The 16,941-nt window shown below is 66.1% G+C and overlaps 4 protein-coding genes across 4 annotated transcripts; 2 read left to right on the forward strand and 2 right to left on the reverse strand.

Annotated features, from left to right (window-relative positions):
- Window positions 1–634: 634 nt before the first annotated feature.
- On the reverse strand, window positions 635–1,912 carry EMIHUDRAFT_216624 (hypothetical protein; the record flags this gene model as incomplete). Its single annotated transcript, XM_005761624.1, has 5 exons — window positions 635–830; window positions 1,070–1,125; window positions 1,225–1,526; window positions 1,597–1,747; window positions 1,871–1,912. The coding sequence occupies 5 exons, from the start codon at window positions 1,910–1,912 to the stop codon at window positions 635–637; spliced, it is 747 nt and encodes a 248-aa protein (XP_005761681.1).
- A 209-nt stretch (window positions 1,913–2,121) lies between these two features.
- On the reverse strand, window positions 2,122–2,488 carry EMIHUDRAFT_216625 (hypothetical protein; the record flags this gene model as incomplete). The annotated part of the gene is made up of 2 exons (XM_005761625.1): window positions 2,122–2,289; window positions 2,480–2,488. 2 exons carry the CDS (start codon window positions 2,486–2,488, stop codon window positions 2,122–2,124), a joined length of 177 nt encoding a protein of 58 aa, XP_005761682.1.
- Window positions 2,489–2,548: 60 nt separating this feature from the next.
- EMIHUDRAFT_216626 (hypothetical protein) lies at window positions 2,549–4,036 on the forward strand (the record flags this gene model as incomplete). Its single annotated transcript, XM_005761626.1, has 1 exon — window positions 2,549–4,036. One exon carries the CDS (start codon window positions 2,549–2,551, stop codon window positions 4,034–4,036), a length of 1,488 nt encoding a protein of 495 aa, XP_005761683.1.
- Window positions 4,037–11,131: 7,095 nt separating this feature from the next.
- Window positions 11,132–11,473, forward strand: EMIHUDRAFT_67939 (hypothetical protein; the record flags this gene model as incomplete). Its single annotated transcript, XM_005761627.1, has 1 exon — window positions 11,132–11,473. A coding segment is annotated over one exon (342 nt), but the record flags the coding sequence as incomplete, so codon positions are not given.
- Between the last annotated feature and the right edge of the window lie 5,468 nt (window positions 11,474–16,941).

Consider the following 16,941-nt stretch of genomic DNA (forward strand, 5'->3'; position numbering starts at 1 on the left):
GAACTTCGCCACGTTGGTCAGCTCCACCCCCGCCAAGTCAGTCACATATGTCTGGCAGGGGTGGGGTAGGGTTTGTGGTGGGTTTTTTTTTTGTCATGGCTTTTATGTGTTGGGTTGCGTGGGTGGGGCGGGGCGGGGCATCACAGGCAGGAGAGAGGGGAGGGGCGGCGAGGGTGAGGAGGATTAGTGCTGGAAGAGGGGGAGGGGTTGTGGTCAGGGCGAGTGTGTGTGTGTGTGTGTGTGTGTGTGTGTGTGTGTGTGTGTGTGTGTGTGTGTGTGTGTGTGTGTGCGTGTGTGTCTGTCACACCTTGACGCTAAGGAGCAGAGGCAGAAGAGGCCTGTGGTACATGTTGTTGCCGCCAAAGACCGCGAGACTAGCCATCGGCAAACTGCCCGCAATACGCTCGACGAAGATAGAGCTCGCCCAAGCCACGGCTGGCGGAGAGATAACGGCGGGCGAAGGCAGCCAAGCCAGCCGGACGGCGTCAAAAGCCAGCAAGCCTGTACAGGGGACCGGAGAGTCAGCATCTCGCAACCCCCCTTGCACCACGGCCGGCGCGGTGACGCCTCCGTCCCCATCCCCGCCGCAGACGAGGACAGACGAGCCTGTAACCAGCAGCGCTCTGAGCCTCTTTTAGGCCTTAGTCCTTAGCCCTTCTGCAGCCCGCATAGCCGCGCCAAGCGATATCATCGACGTGCGGCCTCCGCCCGGGCAGTGGCGCTGCGCTGCCGGGATGGCGTCCCAGCTGAGCGAGGCGAGGTCGAGGGCAAACATGACGGGCGCGCAGACGGCGTCCACGTCGGAGCGGCCGCCAAAGAGGAGGACGCGCCTGAGGATTCCGAGACGCTTCGCGGGAGGGCAGGGGAGGGAGGAGGAGGGAAGGACAGGGAAGCGGCAGGGAGAGGGGGCGGCTGCGCGCGCCCGGCGGCGCAAGCGGCGGAGTGGAAGCAGCGCGGAGAGGGGACTGCTGCCGTGCTGCCGCCCGTGCGCACCCTGCTCCACGTGGGCGTGGCGACCTACGGGGGTTCCGACGCGTCATGCACCGAGCCGCATGCCCGCTCCTCCCACCGCCCACGCCTCTGCCGCACCGAGAGGAGCCACAAGTCGTCCAGCACGGCGCCGCCCTCGCCGCAGCCGCCATGGACTAGCAGCCGGGGCGGGGCACTCACGAGCGCCGCCGCGTGCGCGCAGCGCGCCGGCGGCGGCTCGCCGCGGCTCTCGACGCACACCCAGGCCTGGTCCTCGCCGCGAAACTGCCAGACGTCGTTGAGGTACGCGACGGGGTTGCCTTCGTCCACCGCCGCGCCGCTGCTGGCGCGCGAGCGGCGGCGCGGGTACCGCTTTGGAGGCAGCGGCGTCGCGCCTCCAAACACGAGGAAGGCGCGCGAGTCGATGGCGGTGGCGGTGTGGAAGGCACGCCGCTGCGGCCACGAGGCGGAAGCGCCGCGAGAGAGTTGGCGCCACGTCATGGCGCTGTCCCTCGCGTCGAGCACGTGCAGGTCGTCGTAACACTCGCTGCCCGCGCCTAACCGCGGGGAGGGATGAGTTCGGTTGGCGCGCCGCGGGGCACGCGGGTGTGGCGTTGGCCGTCGCACTGTCGGAAAGCGCAGCGGCATTAATGCCACCAAACACGTAGAGCAGCGCGCGCTGTGGCAGTTGTTGACCCCACTTCAGAAGCCTGCACGATGAGTGGCCTTGCCGCGGCGACGGAGGCGTGCCGCCAACTTCGAGCTCCTCCCAAAGCGCCTACGGTGAGAGCCTCTTCTCACGCCTTGTGTTTTTGTGCGCGTCGCCCGCACGCGTGTGTTTGTGTGGCGCACACGTGTAGCGCGCGCGCATGCTGCGCGCGGTTTGCGCGTGTGTCCTGACCTGCGCATCGTCGACCGGGAAGACGAAGGCTTCGTCGGCCATGATGGAGACGCCTGTGGCTCCGTCGCCACTGCCGCTGCCTCCGCCTCCTCCACCGCCGTCGCTGCCTAATCCGCCGCCGCCGCCGCCGCCGCCGCCGCCGCCGCCGCCGCCGCCGCCGCCGACAAAGTTGCCGCCGAAGTCGCCGCCGCGATCGCCTCCGATGCTGCTGCTGCCGTTGCCCTCGATGATCGAGAGATCGACAGATTGAGCTAGCCAACCCATCGCATCGCTGTCTTGCTTCTTCTGACGTTTGCGGTACGCCTGAGCGTGCTTGTGGCAAAGGCGCACGTCGTTGCCACCGAGGCAAACGGTCTTCTGGTTGTCACGTGTAGGAGTTTCGCCACGCTTGCGACAAACGCCGCAGCCCAGCATGAGCACTGCGGAAAAACAAAAATTCCGAGCAAAAAAGAAGTTGGCAGCCCGTGCACCGGCATGAAAAAGACTTTTAGCAAAGAATGTACCGGCGCCCGCTTTCGCTCGCGCTAACCTTCGCATTTTTTTTCTGTCGCGAGCGAGACTGCTCGCGGCTTGCCCACCTTGTTGCGAGCGAGACTGCTCCGCGGCTACCTTGTGCATAATGGCCTCGGGTCGTGCCCACCTTGTTCGGTCGTGCGCGCGCACCAGCCAAAGTGCATAATGGCCTCGGGTGCAGTGCCTCTGGCGAGGGCCAGCCGCGAAGATGTGCAAGCGGCAACCGGCGAGAGCGCCGCTCCTTCGCCAGCGACTGCCCGTGCGCGATCAGCAGCCTCCGGCCCGTGCTTCTACAGCGACGAGGCGTCCTCTCAAGCTTCCGGGCCAATCCATTCGCCATTCACCGAGACCAACGTCGAGAAGGTGTTGGAAGTGCGCGCCCAGCTGATGCAGACGTGGCACACAATCGTGCCTCCGAGCACGCACCCGCGATTGTACGGTCGGGGCGACTTTGGCTTCAGCGTTGCGTGTACACCCGCGCTGCTCTCGGAGGCCGGAATCGACACAAGCTGGAGCACGTCACAGCAGTTGGACTGCCGCCTCTCCCTATTCCATCTGTACGTCGATGCAGGGCTGCAGCCTATAAATTTGGTTGGTGCCAACAACCGGCAGTTCTACTCACTGCCCGACCGTGTAAGGTACATGGTGCAGCGCCATCCCGACTGCCTGCATGTGCCTGAAGGCCCTCGCGGTACCTACTTCGTTCCGATCAACCCGGCTTGGATGCAGCGTTGCGGTGAGCGGAGATATGGTTTCCCGATGTCCCTCGCCCGCATCGTCCACCATCGAATCCGAGAGACCATGACTCGCGACAGCTATTCCCTGTTAACGGGCAGCTTGGATGTGCCACAGCCGTCTGGCAGATACTACAACCCGGCAGACTGGATCCAAAGATGGAACGCGTCCCTTGGCATTTGCGAGTTGTGTGGCATCGACATCTACCTATCCGCCATGTCTGAGTGGAGCGACCCGGAATGGCTGGCGGTCAACACGCCGCCACCACGGCGGGCACTCGCGACAACGCAGCGAACCGGTAATACGACTATGCACCTCGCGTCCAACTTGCACGACAAATTGGTATGTGCCGGCTGCAACAGTCGGACAAATTTCAACCCAAACTACCCTTTGGGTACGCCGATGCGCCACGTGCACCAGTGGAGCACCGAGGCGGCAGACGGTGCGGCGAGGGAGGGATGGGGGGCGGGGGAGGCACAACACGAAGAGATGGAGCCTCAGCTGCCCTCGGGCGCCCAGCCTTGGACTGGCCCGCAAGCGTCACCAATCTTTGTCCCGCTCTTCGCAGCAGCTGCCAGCCGCCTCTCCTCTAATCAGCCGATACCGCGCGATGCGATGCACCCCCAACTGCATGCCGCGGACAAAGTCCATTTTTTGGGGTATGTCGAGGTTGTCGCAACCACCGCGCGGCACGATGATAGTCTTGCGACGCTGCTGCATGCGTTCCTGCGGGATTTGCAGCCCATGCCGCAGTACGAGTTCTGTGGAGGGTATTTGGGGGCGGAGCGGCAGCAGGCAGTTTCTCGGGAATTTGAGGCTGCATTGTCTCGCGCGGACACAGAGGGTGGAGCGGCGCAGCACCTCGTTTTCGAGATGTGGGTGCTTGAGGCGCTGCGGCGCATGCAGTTGGAGAGGTGAGATTTGCATGTACCTTCGTACCTTACCCGGCCTGCCCTTAAACTTTACCACCATCAGATTAGATACTTAGAAAGGCAAAGGGGAAGAACAGCCTAGCTAACACTAGGCACGTCCTATGCGCCGAGTGCGAGGCGGTGAAGGGGGAGAGGAGGGAGCACCACCGGGCGATGAGGAAAGGCGCGGCGGACGTGCTCAAGGCGCTACGATGGACGCCGCCGAAGTCAAGGAGGCGGACACTCGCCCACACCGCAGAGTGCGAAGCCCAGGCGCTCGCTGTACGCGCCATTGCTGGGGCGACGAAGAGATGCGCGGGGAGAAGGGAGAGCGACGAGGAATGGGAGGCGATGGAGCAACTGCTAGCTGGACGACTACCCGAGCCGAGTGTGATGGACCAGGACCCGCCAGAAGACATCATGAGGGAGTATGACACACGGGTGGTGACTTCACTCAAGGCACTGCAGCAGACGGCGGCATCAATAATCAAAGTACGGGAAGGGAAGAGGAAGGGACTCGAGGCGGAGAGGAAGGAACGAGTAGCCGCGGAAACAGAACGCCTGAGAGAGGGACAGAAGGAAAGGAAGGAGAGGATACGAGAAATGGAGTGGGCGGCGAATGCGTGTATTTGCTGGCGACGGAGGCGACATCGACAACGTGATGCCGAGGAGAAGGAAAGGGAAGAGGCAGAGAGACGCCTCGAAGCGGGGAGAGGCAGAACGACGAGAGCGATGGGGATGACACTCAAAACGACCCACTGCGAGCTCGAAGGCGAAGGCCAGCGCAGGAAACGCGGTGAGAGGAACGACGATGCGGCGAGCGCCGGAGGGAAGCGACGACAGCGAGGGGACGAGGACGGCGAGCAGAGAGGAGAACAGACGGCGAGCGGCGCACGCGAGGGCGACCACGCAGGAGAAAACAGACGGGACGAGGGGAAGGAAACGCGGCCCGCCAGGAAGCGAAGGCAGACGGCAAGATACGTCGCCGGACCAGCGACAGGAAGCGCAGGAAAACAAAAAGAACAAGACCAGGAGCATGGAGACGAGGGAAGGCGCGAGGCGCTCCGCCGACAAGCAGCAGAGGCGGCGGCGAAAGTAACGACGGCCATGCTAACGACGGGCGGCACGGTGGAAGGGGCGAAGGTAGGCCCCTCTAGCATAGCGGAAGGCGAACTTGGCCTACTGGCGACGAGGAGGCTAGAGAAATTTGAGGTGTGTAGCATCTACACTGGGGAGATCTTCCGGACAGGAACGGCGCAGCCACCAGAGACAGTACCAGACGAACTATCACGACACACGGCAGCAGGGGGGACGCAGCTGGATGGAAGTGACGACGAGAGCGGGGACGACTTTGACAGCGTCGCGGCGCGGTGTAACTTCGACTGGCCTGCAGCATCGAATGAGCCGAAACGAGGCACGAGGGCGACGCACTTCGTACGCTACGAGGAGATACAATTAGGCAAGGCAGCTGCGCAGGTGATGGTCCTGTTTGCAGAGAGGGGAGTCAAGGAAGGCCAAGAAATCACATGGTCATATGGGGACTCATACAGGAGCCACCGCAAGGAGATGGGATACAAGGCGGGGACCAGGGCGGATCCGAACGCAATAACACCCCAGCAAGCACGGACGGCATTCGCGAGATACTGCAAAAAGATAGACGTGACGAAGGAGGAGCTAGCGTGGAACTTTGGATGCATATCGGCAAGCCAAAATAACGAGCAGGAGGCTGTCCTGGTGCGTGAGCTAATCCTGAGCAACAATAAGCGACTGTACCACGGAGCACAGAGCGCAGCAGACAGGACGGCGGCGACGGCGGACATGGCAGAGACGAGTGTGAAACAAAGGGCGGCGGGCATGGAGGGCGGTAGCGACGGGGATGGAGACGGTGACGGTGGCGAGGGAGAGGAAGGGGGTCCATTAACACCAGACAGCGAGAGGGGCAGGGAGGAAAGGGGGAGAGAGGAAGCCAACGCGACGTGCGCAGAGGATGAGGATATAAACTGGGACGACGCAGCGGAGGGGATAGGCGAGGGAATCGAGGGACCGGAGGGCTTTCGCGACAGCGACGATGACGACGAAGAAAGGGGAGGGGACGGAGGGGCGACACGCAGGAGGAGCGAAATCGCTAACGGCCCGAGCAGAGAGGGCGACGGCGGGGCACGAGGGAACAACGGAGACGCTACCGATGACGCGAACCGAGGCACGGACGCCGGCGGGGACGGGGAGGGCGACAGCGACGTCGAGGTTGACGCAACCGTATCGAGAGCGCCACCCAAAAAGGGGCGGACAGCCATGGAGGTCACCGAATGGAGGGCGAACGGCACGATGCGAAAAGGCAGGGCGAGGCGGATGGAGAAAGAAGTGCCGAGAAGGCCATGGTGGAGGGGAGGGACGGGAGGACGAAAGAAGGGCGAGGAGGACGAGCGGCCCGCACAGACCGCGAGCAGACAGCGCCTGCTGGCCATTTCGAGACATTCGCCAAGAACGCTAGCTACATGGGAGGGCTTCGTGAAGGATGGATTGAAAAACATTCGAACAAAGAAGAGGCGACGGGAGGAACCGGCGGAGGATGCAGTGACGTGAGACACACACACACACACACACACACACACACACACACACACACACACACACACACACACACACACACACACACACACACACACACACACACACCGCTCACCCACGCGCACTGGGCCTTGCACTTTGAATGCCGTGGGGCTCCTGTCGTCAGACGTGGAGACGCGAGGGTTGCCCCCCCTTGCCCCACCACCTCGTGTGTGTGGAGAAGTTTACCTTACCTTACCTTACCGGGGAGGGGCGGCGTGGCGATCCAATGCCGCTGCCCTCGCCCGAGGAGTCGGGCATGGAATCACCGTCGGTGATGGCGACAGAATCGGACAGAGAAGACGAGACGGTGGCGGGGCCGCGGCTGAAAAAGGCTAGGAGGGGAGGTCGGGCCCCGCGCCCGTCGGATGATCATCGGAAAGCGAACAAGAGGAAGAACTCAGAGGAGAGGGGAGCCTCCTCCGGAGTGAGGATGAGGACCTCGTGCGAAGGGGTCCTGAGCGGTGACGTCGTGTGAGAGTGCGTGTCGTGTTCATTATAGCTCCGAGTAGAGGGGGCGGTCTGCTGCTAGGGGAAACCCGGAGCGCGGAGCCAACCCTCGGAGACCCGTGTTTACTTTACAGCCCTTGCCCTGCGAACGCGCACCCCCGGGGCTAGGGCTCTCTAGCAGCAGCAGCACCACCACCACCAACAGCAACAGAGACAGGCAGTGCAGGCGCAGAGGCGCTCGCAGAGCGGCGCTCAGCGCCGCGCACGCCACGCTGCGGACCGTCGGACGAGCGCACCGTACGTCGGCGGCGAGCCGCGTCGCCAGCCGTCTCGCGAGAGAGCGGCGCCGCCGCGTGCGCGCAGCAGCCGCCGCGGCAGAGGCGAGCCGCGGCGACGTCCGCACTAACGGATAACGGCCATTGGCGGTTTTCTAACTCTCTCTCTCTCTCTCTCTCGAGAACCTCCCGCACTGGGAAAAAAAGAAACGGGACACCGCCGAACGGGTGGCAGGACGCGAGAGCGCGCTTCCCTCTGATGTCTCGCTCGACGCGCGGCTCGACCTCGGCTGCCGCCGCGGTGGCAGCCGTGGTGACCGACGTCTCCGTCGTCACCGCCAGCGTCGTGGCGGGTGTCGCCCCTTCCGCCGACACGGTGCGCGTGGAGGCGAGCGCTGTCAAGGTCGGGCCCGCCTCGAGTGGAGACGAGGACAGCAGCGACAGCGACGAGGAGGCGTGGCGGCGGGAGGGTCTGGTCAAGCACCTGGAGCGCAAGATCTGGCCCATCGCGTGCGCCGTCATGCCCTTCGTGAACTCGGACCCGGCGGTCGCGGCGCGGTCGGCGCTCATTCCGCCGCCGCGGATGCTGCGGGGGAACCTGGCGCCGCACCAGCGCGTGGGGCTGACGTGGCTGCACACGCTCCACGAGCACGGCCACTCCGGCATCCTCGCCGACGAGATGGGGCTCGGGAAGACGGTGCAGACCATCTCGCTGCTCGCGACGCTGCTCGAGGCGGGCGACCCGGGCCCGCATCTGATCGTGGCGCCGGTGTCGGTGCTCGAGAACTGGCGGCGGGAGGTTGCGCAGTGGTGCCCCGAGATGCGCGTCCTCAAGTACTACGGCTCCGAGGCCGAGCGCGAGGAGATGCTCTCCGATCTCGCCGCGGCGGCAGAGGCGGAGGAGGAGGCGGAGGAGGCGGCGAAGCAGGCGGCGGCGGGCGGCGGGCAGGCGGCGGCGGCGGCAGGCGGCGGCGAGGGCGGCGAGGGCGGCGAGGGCGGCGAGGGCGGCGAGGGCGGCGAGGGCGGCGAGGGTGGCGAGGGCGGGGAGGCGGCGGCGAGGAAGAAGCTGTCGCCGCACATTATCCTCTGCGCGTAGCAGCCTCGTCGAGCATGAGCAAGAGGTGTGAACGGCGTCTCTTCACAGGCGCAGGTGTGAACAGGCGCGTACACCCTCTTCGAGCGCGACCACGAGAGGGCGAGGAGCGAGCGGCGCGCGATGAATTGATCAATCATGAGTTCACCCTTTGTAATCGTAGCGCAGGCGAGGAGCGAGCGGCGCGCGCTGCGGCAGGCGGTCTTGTCGCGTCGCCGCGGCCGTTCGGCAGGGTATACTCTGTCCTGGACGAGGCACAGCAGGTCAAGTCGATGCATAATATATAACACGTTGGTTTGGACCAGGTACTTGGTCCTGGACGAGGCGCAGCAGGTCAAGAACAACCAGTCGAGCCGGTGCAAGAGCCTGCTCGAGCTAACCCTGACCCTGATCCTGACCCTGACCCTAACCCCTTACCCAGACACTGTCCCTAACCCTAACCCTGTCCCTAAGCCTAACCCTGCCCCTAACCCCTTACCCAGCCCCTAACCCTGCCCCTACCCCTACCCCACCCCCGTAGGTACAAGAACTTGCTCAAGCTCCGCGTGCGGCGCCGCCTTCTGCTGACCGGCACGCCCCGTCGAGAGTGCGCCGCGAGCTGCTCAGCCTTAATAATTAACTATTATTATTAAGGCACGCCCATCGAGAATGCGCCGCGCGAGCTGCTCTGCCTTCTCTCGTTTGCGGCGCCAAAGCGCTTCTCCCTAGAAGCGGAAATGCGCGTTCTCGTACTCCGACCAGTGCTCGAGAGGGCACGTACTCAACTGTGTTCGACCGTATTCAGCCGTATTCGTTTCCCTCGATCTCACACGGTGCTCTGAATACTGTGCACACTACACCGAATTCCCCCCCCCCCCCCCCCCCTCGTGTTCGCGCGTTATTACGTAGGCTCTTCTCGATCGCCGACGAGTTCGACCCGCGCACCAAGAAGCTGCTCAACCTCTTCACGCCCGAGGAGGAGGGCGACGTCGCCTCCGCCGTCCCGCGAGGGCGAGGGACGGTCTCCCGCTCCGGCGCGGCGGTCCGTCGCGGCCTTTTCTCTTTTCTCGCCGGTTGTTCCGAGCTGTCTCGTCGTGATAGGCGCACGGCGATCAGCTTTTGACGGCGTGTTTGGGGGGCGGGGGCGTGTCACCCGTCTTGCTCTCGCGTAGGCGCGGCGATCATCAAGTCGCTCGCGTCGCCATTCGTGCTGAGGCGACTCAAGTCGCAGGTGATAGCCCCGACCCTGGACTGCCGCGCTCGCCACCACCACCACTCTCCCCGCTGGTCCCTCGCCGTGTGCGTTTCACCCTCCTCCAGCCTCACCACCCGCACTGGAGGAAGTCTACCTGACTTTGCTTTGCCTTAGGTGATGGCGAGCTTGCCAAAGAAGACGGAGGAGGTGCTGACCGTGCCGATGCAGGAGGAGCAGAAGCGGCTCTACATGCGCATCCTCACCGACTTGCGGCAGCAGCAGGAGCGGCGCGAGGCGGCGTACGCGGAGCAGGAGAAGGCGAAGAACCGCGCTCTCCAGTCCGAGACCACCATTGAGCTGACCGTCACCGTGCGGCGCGGCGGCAACGGCGCCCTCGGCCTGAGGATGGACGACAACCGCGTTGTGTCGGTCAGCTGCTGGAGAGATTGCCCACAGTCTCCGATCTGCCGCGATTTTGCCGCAGCTATGCCGAGCTGCTGCCGAGATGTGACTGCAGGGGTAGCCGTTGTGGTGCCGAGGTGTGCCCCACGCCCCCCCTTTGCGTGCAGGTGAGCCCGGAGAGCAACGCCGCGGAGGTTGGCATCCTGGCGGGCGACCTGGTGTGGGAGGTGAACGGCAAGTCGACGCAGGGCTCCTCCTTCTCCTCGCTGCTGCCAGGGCCGGACAGCCCCGCGCCGATCAAGCTCAAGCTGCGGCGGACGCGCGTCGAGGGCGGCGCGGAGGCGGTGGAGGGCTCGGTGATGGCGGTGGCGGCGGTGGCGGGGTCGGTCGCGGAGGGGGCGGTGGCGGCGGTGGCGGCAGTGGCGGGTTCGGTGGCGGGTGCGGAGGGCGTCGCCGTCGTCAAGGGGGCGGCGGGCGCGTCGGTGCCGAGAGTCGTGACGGACGCCAAGGGGGAGCTGAAGGGGGAGGGCATCAGTCCCCCGCCGAACGTCGTCACCGACGTCAAGGTTGTCCTCTCGGCGCCGGCAATGTCCGCCGAGTGGATCCGCGACTCGTTTACGCGGCTGCGCAAGGCGGCGCAGCACGCGCTGCTGCTGCGGGGAGGCCGCTTCTACGACGAGGCCACATCTCCCCACAACTCCCCACATCTCCCGTATAACCCCATATCGCCCCGTATCTCGCCCCCCACGAGGCTGATGGCGCACAGCCCTACCTCCGGAGTATCTCCCCATCTCTCCGATCTCTCCCCATATCGCCCCATGTCAGGTGGCCACGCGGCGCATCGCTCGCTGCCTGACCTTCGAGGGCGCCTTTGCCGACGCAGGCCGGCTGCCGCCTTCGGAGGACGAAGTGATGGCCGAGCTGCGAGCGTCCTCCGACCTGCAGCTGCACTACTACTGCTCTCGGTACGCGGCGATCGCCGACCTGCAGCTCGACCTCGACGTGGCCGCCTTCGCGTCGGGCAAGGCGACCGCGCTGAAGAAGCTGCTGCCGGAGCTGCGCGACGGCGGGCACAAGGTTGTGATCTTCTCGCAGTGGACGATGACGCTCGACGTGCTTGAGCTCGTGTTGGGCCAGGTCGGCATCGAGTACCGCCGCTTCGACGGCTCGACCAGCGCCGCCGACCGGCAAGTCATCATCGACGAGTTCAGCCGCGACGGGACAGTGACGGCGCTACTCGTCACGACGCGCGCGGGTGGACTCGGCATCAACCTCACGTCGGCCGACACGGTGATTTTGCACGATTCGGACTTCAATCCGGCCGCCGACAAGCAGGCAATGGACCGGTGCCATCGGATGGGGCAGACGCGGCCGGTGCGCGTGATTCGGCTGGCGTCGGAGAGCACGGTGGACGAGCGGATCATCGCACTCGCGGCGGACAAAGCGCGCCGCACGAGGGACATCATCGGAGGCACGAGCAACGACGCCGAGGTGGTCGAGGCGGGCTCAGCCACCGAGGAGAGCGGAGTCAGCCGGATGGGCGGGATGCTGCGCGACGCCCTGGCGGCTGAGGCGGCGCAGTCGCTGGCGAGCGCTTCGGCGGGCGGCGAGGCGAAGAGGGAGGTCTGGAGCGACGGCGGCGACGCGGCATCGCAGGCGGAGCAGCACGAGGAGGTTGATTTGCGGCGCGTTGTCTGGGAGCTGTCGCACCAGGCATACGCCGTGTACGGCAAGGCGCGGCTCTGGCCGGACCAGTGGCCGAGGCCGATTTTCCCGGCGGACACCTCAAACCCGCAGCCGGGCGAGTGGACGCCGTATGCCAACAAGCTGCTCGTCGCGCCGCGCCTCGGCGAGCTACTCTCAAAGTGGCGCGATTTGCCGCACACCGCGCGCCGGACCCGCGACGTGCTCACGCGGCTGCTCGAGGCGCTCGTCAGGTACAAGCAGTTGGTGGTGCTGCAGATGCAACAGGAGCGGAAGAAGAAGCAAGAGGAGGAGGAGAAGAAGCGGCGGGAGCAGCAGCAGCTGCGGCAGCTGCAGCTGCAGCGGGAGCAGGAGAAGGCGCTCAAGGAGGCGGAGAGGCAGCGGCAGCTGCTGCAAAAAGAGGCGGAGCGGCAGATGGCGCAGTTTTTAAAGGACCAGGAGCACGCCACCGCACGGCAGCGGCACATGATGCAGCAGCAGCAGATGCAGCTTGAGCAGCAGATGCAGCTGCACCAGCTGCAGCAACAGCATCAGCAGCAGCAGCTCAAGCGGCAGCGCGCGTCGTCGGGCTCGAGTTTTGCCCTCCCGCCCCACGGCGGCGAGCAGCCCCTCAACCTCAAGTTCTCTCTTGGCGGAAGCGCGGCGTCACCAAAGGAGCGTCCCGCCAAGATGCCGAAGCTCAAGCTCACCACGGGCAGCATCGACGCGCAGCGCAAGAGCATGGTCAAGATCGTGCGCGATCTGAGCAAGCTGCCCTGCGCCGCCGGCTTCCTCGCGCCCGTCGACTGGAAGGCGCTCGGCCTGCGCGACTACCCCGTCCTGATCACGAAGCCGATGGACTTGGGCACCGTCGCCAAGCGGCTCAAGGAGGGGCGATACTCCTCGGTGCGCGACGTGTACCGCGACGTCGAGCTCGTCTGCGACAATGCGATGCGGTACAACGCCGACGGCTCCGAGTACTGGGAGGCGGGGCAAGAGCTCAAGGGCATCGCGCACCGCGCCTTTGCGCCGCTGCTCTCCCCCATCCCCGCGGGAGGCCCGAGCAGCGCGCCGAGCGCCTCGCCCGACCAGCAACCACGGGTGGTCCTCAAGCTGCGCGGCTTCGAGGAGTGGCAGCGGCAGCAGATGAGCTTGGGGGGCGAGGCCGAGGCGGCGGCCCGACGCTCGCGCGCCAAGGAGGAGGAGCGGCGGCGGCGCGGCGCGGGTGGGCCAAGGCGGGGCGAGGGCGGCGCGGGACGCAGCGCCGCCGTCTCGCCGCCGCCACCTCCGGGTGCGGGCCTCTTCTCCTCCTCTCCAGCCGGCAGCGCGCTCTCCGGCCGCGCGAGCGCCGCCTCGCCCGCCGCCCTCTCGGCGGGGGCCACCTTCGGCCTGTCTCCGATGAGCGAGCGAGACGCCGCGCTGCTGAGCCTCGGCGGCTTCGGCCAGCTCCGGCCGATCTCGGCCAGCCTTGGCGAGCGAGACGACGCGCTGATGGGCTTCGGCGCGCTCGGGCCTCCGCAGGGGGCGCCGCCGTCGGCGGGGCGGTCGGAGAGGGGGCGCCGTGCGCAGGAGGCGGGCGCCGAGCCGGAGATGATGGAGGTGGAGCTTGGGCGGTCTGGGGGGGGTGACGGCGCGGTGGAGGAGGCCGAGGCGGCGAACGGCGGGGGCGGCGGGGAGGAGGGGGAGGAGGAGGAGGAGGAGCGGGGGGCAGAGGAGGGGGGGGAGGGGGAGGCGGCTGAGGCGAGGGAAGGGGAGGAGGCCGCCGAGGCGGAGGGCGAGGAGGAAGAGGGCGAGGAGGAGGAGGGCGAGGAGGAGGAGGGCGAGCAAGGGAGCGAGGGGTCGGCCGGGGCTGAGGGTGGCGCCGATCGTCTCTCGACTGGCGGCGAAGCTGCAGCTGTAATTGATTCTATCTGCCGCCGGACCGTAGGCGCCGATCACGTCTCGGCTGGGGGCAGCGACGGCAGCGACGGCATCGGCGAGCGCAGCGCGGCAGAGGAGGAGGCGGAGGAGGCGAATGCAGAAGGGATGGCGGAGGCGGCGGCGGCGGCGGCGGAAGGCGAGGGACTTTCGCATACCGACGCCGCCGGCTTTAGCGAGGCGGAGGCGGAGTCGGAGTCGGAGTCGGAGGCGGAGGCGGAGGGAGGCAGCGTGTCGCTGTCTGGCGGCGGAGACGCGTTGGCGGAGGAGGCGGAGGAGGCGCCCGAGGCGCAGGACCTCCTGCCGGAGCAAACGACCGCGCCGGAGGCGTTGGGCGGGGGTGGCGCAAGCCCGCTTGCCGGCGAGAGAGGCCTCCTCTCCCCCCCGGTGCCCGCTCCCTCTGGGTCGTCACCTCCTCCCGCTCCCGGTTGGTAGGTCTGTTCGCTGGCGGGGGCTGTGCCGGCGCTCTTGCGGCGGACGGCGGCGCCGACAGCGGTTTTCCCGTCTGCAACGGCCCCGGCGGCGGCGGCGTGGGCGGGGTGGGCGGCGCCGGCGCCCATCTCGCTGCAGGACGGTCTGGGCCAGCCTCTCTCCAGCATGCATTCGGGGGCGAGGCGGGGTCGGGCTGGCGGGCCAGCGGCGCGCCGTCTCCGCCACCACCAGCGGTGGCGAGCACCGCGACCGAGGTGCAGGGCGAGGAGGCGGACTTGCGTCAGCAGCACGCAAATGCGGCGAGTGCGCTCGAGGCGCTTCTCTCGTCGGGTTTGCCCGCCGCCGGGGTAGATGCAGACTGAGGGGAGGGGATTTTGATTGGTGGTCCGGGTGATGTCTGGTCCGATTTGGGGGCGTTACACCCAGCCTTGTACTCGTGGTGGCGTTCTCTGTCCCTGGCCAGCGGCTAGGGACTAAGTGCAGGGGGGCGCGGGCTCGCCTCGCTGCCTCGCCGCCCCCTCCGCCGACGGCGCGCGCGCGACCATGCGCCGGCGCGCGGCTCCGAGTCAGAGTAGGCCGCCAAAAATCGTCGCACTGCATGAACCCGTCTCCGGCGCGGTCTCCTGTTCACTCCCTTCACTGCCCTCGGCCCCTGGGGGGCCTCACTAGCGCTCGCTGTGTAGCTTAGGGGCCTAGCCTAGGCTTAAAAAGGGTGGGCCCTGGGGCGCCTGCGGCTTAAACGGCTTAAAACGGGCCTGTTTTAAGGCTCTCTGGGCCGCGGCGGGGAGTCGCATCTGCGCGTCCCCGGCAGTGGCAGTGTGGGGGTAGATGGGAAGTGCGGAGATGGGAGGCAACGCGCCTGTTTGATGGCCGCACGAGGCAAAATTGGGCGCTCCGAGCGTCTTCTCGGCGAGAACGAGCGGGCTGTGCATCGTCGGGGGGGTGACTGAGAGGGAGGTGGTCGTGTGCCTACTTTGTCGGCCGCGCGCGAGGTGAATACTGGGTCTGAGGCGCGCAGGAGGCGAGGGTGGGCGCGCCGGCGGTCGAGCCACCGAAGAATTCGACGTGGCGCAGCTCCGCGCCGGCGGGGACGACCGAGCACATGATGTCGGCGGCGGTCACGCGACGAGCGAGAGCCGCAGGAGCCCTCTGAGAGCCAGGCGCGCGAACGCGGCGATGAGTGGCGCTTCGATCAGCCACCTATGGGCGGTTACCGGGGTGACGTCACACCTCAGCGAGCTGGATCCGGGAAGGGCATGGGGTCACGCGGGCCCTGTCTGCAGCAGCAGTGCTAACTAAAACGACAAAATTCCGGATGGACCGGAGACTGTCTACTCTTTCGGCGCACCGTCCTCGACCGCGCTGAAAAGCAGGCTGGTGGTCGCGCGCAGCGCGTCGGCGCGACTCCAACTGGTTGGGCACCTCGGCTGGATCCATCAGCACGAGGCCCGCCCCGTCGGGGAGCCCCGCGAGCGCATGGGCGGCCGGCGCGAGCGGAGAATGACGGCCGAGATCGGCGCTGGGTTGGTACGAAAAACGAGAAGCGCGCAGGGGGGGTCCGAATAAGTTACATAATAGATCGTACGAATCGAATTCTTTCTTTTATTATTCTCGCCCGATTTCCCAACAAATTGTTGCTCTGTGGCACTTTTCTGATTGGTAAGGGCATCGTTGGGCTTTCCACTGCGGTCGCGGCCGAAGAAAACTGGCGAGCGGCTCCCTTGAATGAGTTGAGAAACGTGTAGCGTTGCAGACATGACGGCGGGATGTGCTTGCAAATGTCATGTAACGCCATGTCATATGAAGACGTGCTCATGTGGGTGGTCGCTCCACCTCATATAGCGCCGCGACCGCCACTCATCTCTAGGGTACCCAAACTAGACCCCCCCCTTTGGCGCCTTGTGATTTTCGTGCGAAGACAGCGAGATCTCGGCCCGCGTCCTCCGCTCGCGCCGGCCGCCCATGCGCTCGCGGGGCTCCCCGACGGCGCGGGCCTCTTGCTGATGGACCCAGCCGAGGTGCCCGACCAGTCGGAGTGGCGCTGACGCGCCGCGCGCGACCACCAGCCAGCTTTCCGGCCGGGCCGAGAACGGTGCCTCGAGAATGTAGACACTCCAAACAGTTGCCGAGTTTTTTCCCTCTTTTTGAGCGCCGCTGCTGCACACCCAGCCCACCAGTGATACTAGACGCACCAGATTCACCCCGTCGCGAGCTTGACCGCGACCCCGATGACCGCCCACAGGTGGCTGATCGCGGCTCGGCGACGCGGCCAGCAACATCGGCCGCCTCGGGCACTGCGGCCGCCATAACAGCCTCCTCGCCGCCCTGGCCAAGGTCATGCGGAGCGTGTGGGGCATGCTCGTCGAGGTGGAGCCGCGGGACCACCTCGGCTACTCTAACGACCGGCCCGACGTCTCGGTGGCGGGCGCCGGCCGCTCGCGCTCGCGCCTCGTCGGCGACGTCAAGTTCAAGGACTCGCTCTCCTCCAACCCGGAGGACGTCGGCCAGCGAGGCGCTTTCGTCGGGTAGTCTTTAGTAAAACCCCACCCCTCGCCCCGAGGAAGGTTTTTTGGGTTCGAAGGCGGGGTGAACACACCCGCCCCCTTGGAGGGTCCCGTTAAAACCCGACCCAAGTTGGGAGGGGGCGGTTGCGGCAAAAAGGCGGAAAACCTGGTTCCAATCCCTTTTGCTGCGGGGGGGGTGGGGCCCCCCCCCCCCCCCCCAGCAGCAGCGCTCTGCTGCTGGGGGGGGTCAGACCCCCCCCCCCTAGCAGCAGGGATGACTTTAGAAGGGCAGGGGGGTCAAGACCCGCGCAACCGATGGAAATATTTAAGGTACAGTATAAGCTAAGCCTACTTTAAGGAGTTTAAGCCGTGTAA

This window comes from Emiliania huxleyi, assembly GCF_000372725.1.
Source record: "Emiliania huxleyi CCMP1516 unplaced genomic scaffold EMIHUscaffold_70, whole genome shotgun sequence".
Lineage (NCBI taxonomy): Eukaryota > Haptophyta > Isochrysidales > Noelaerhabdaceae > Emiliania > Emiliania huxleyi.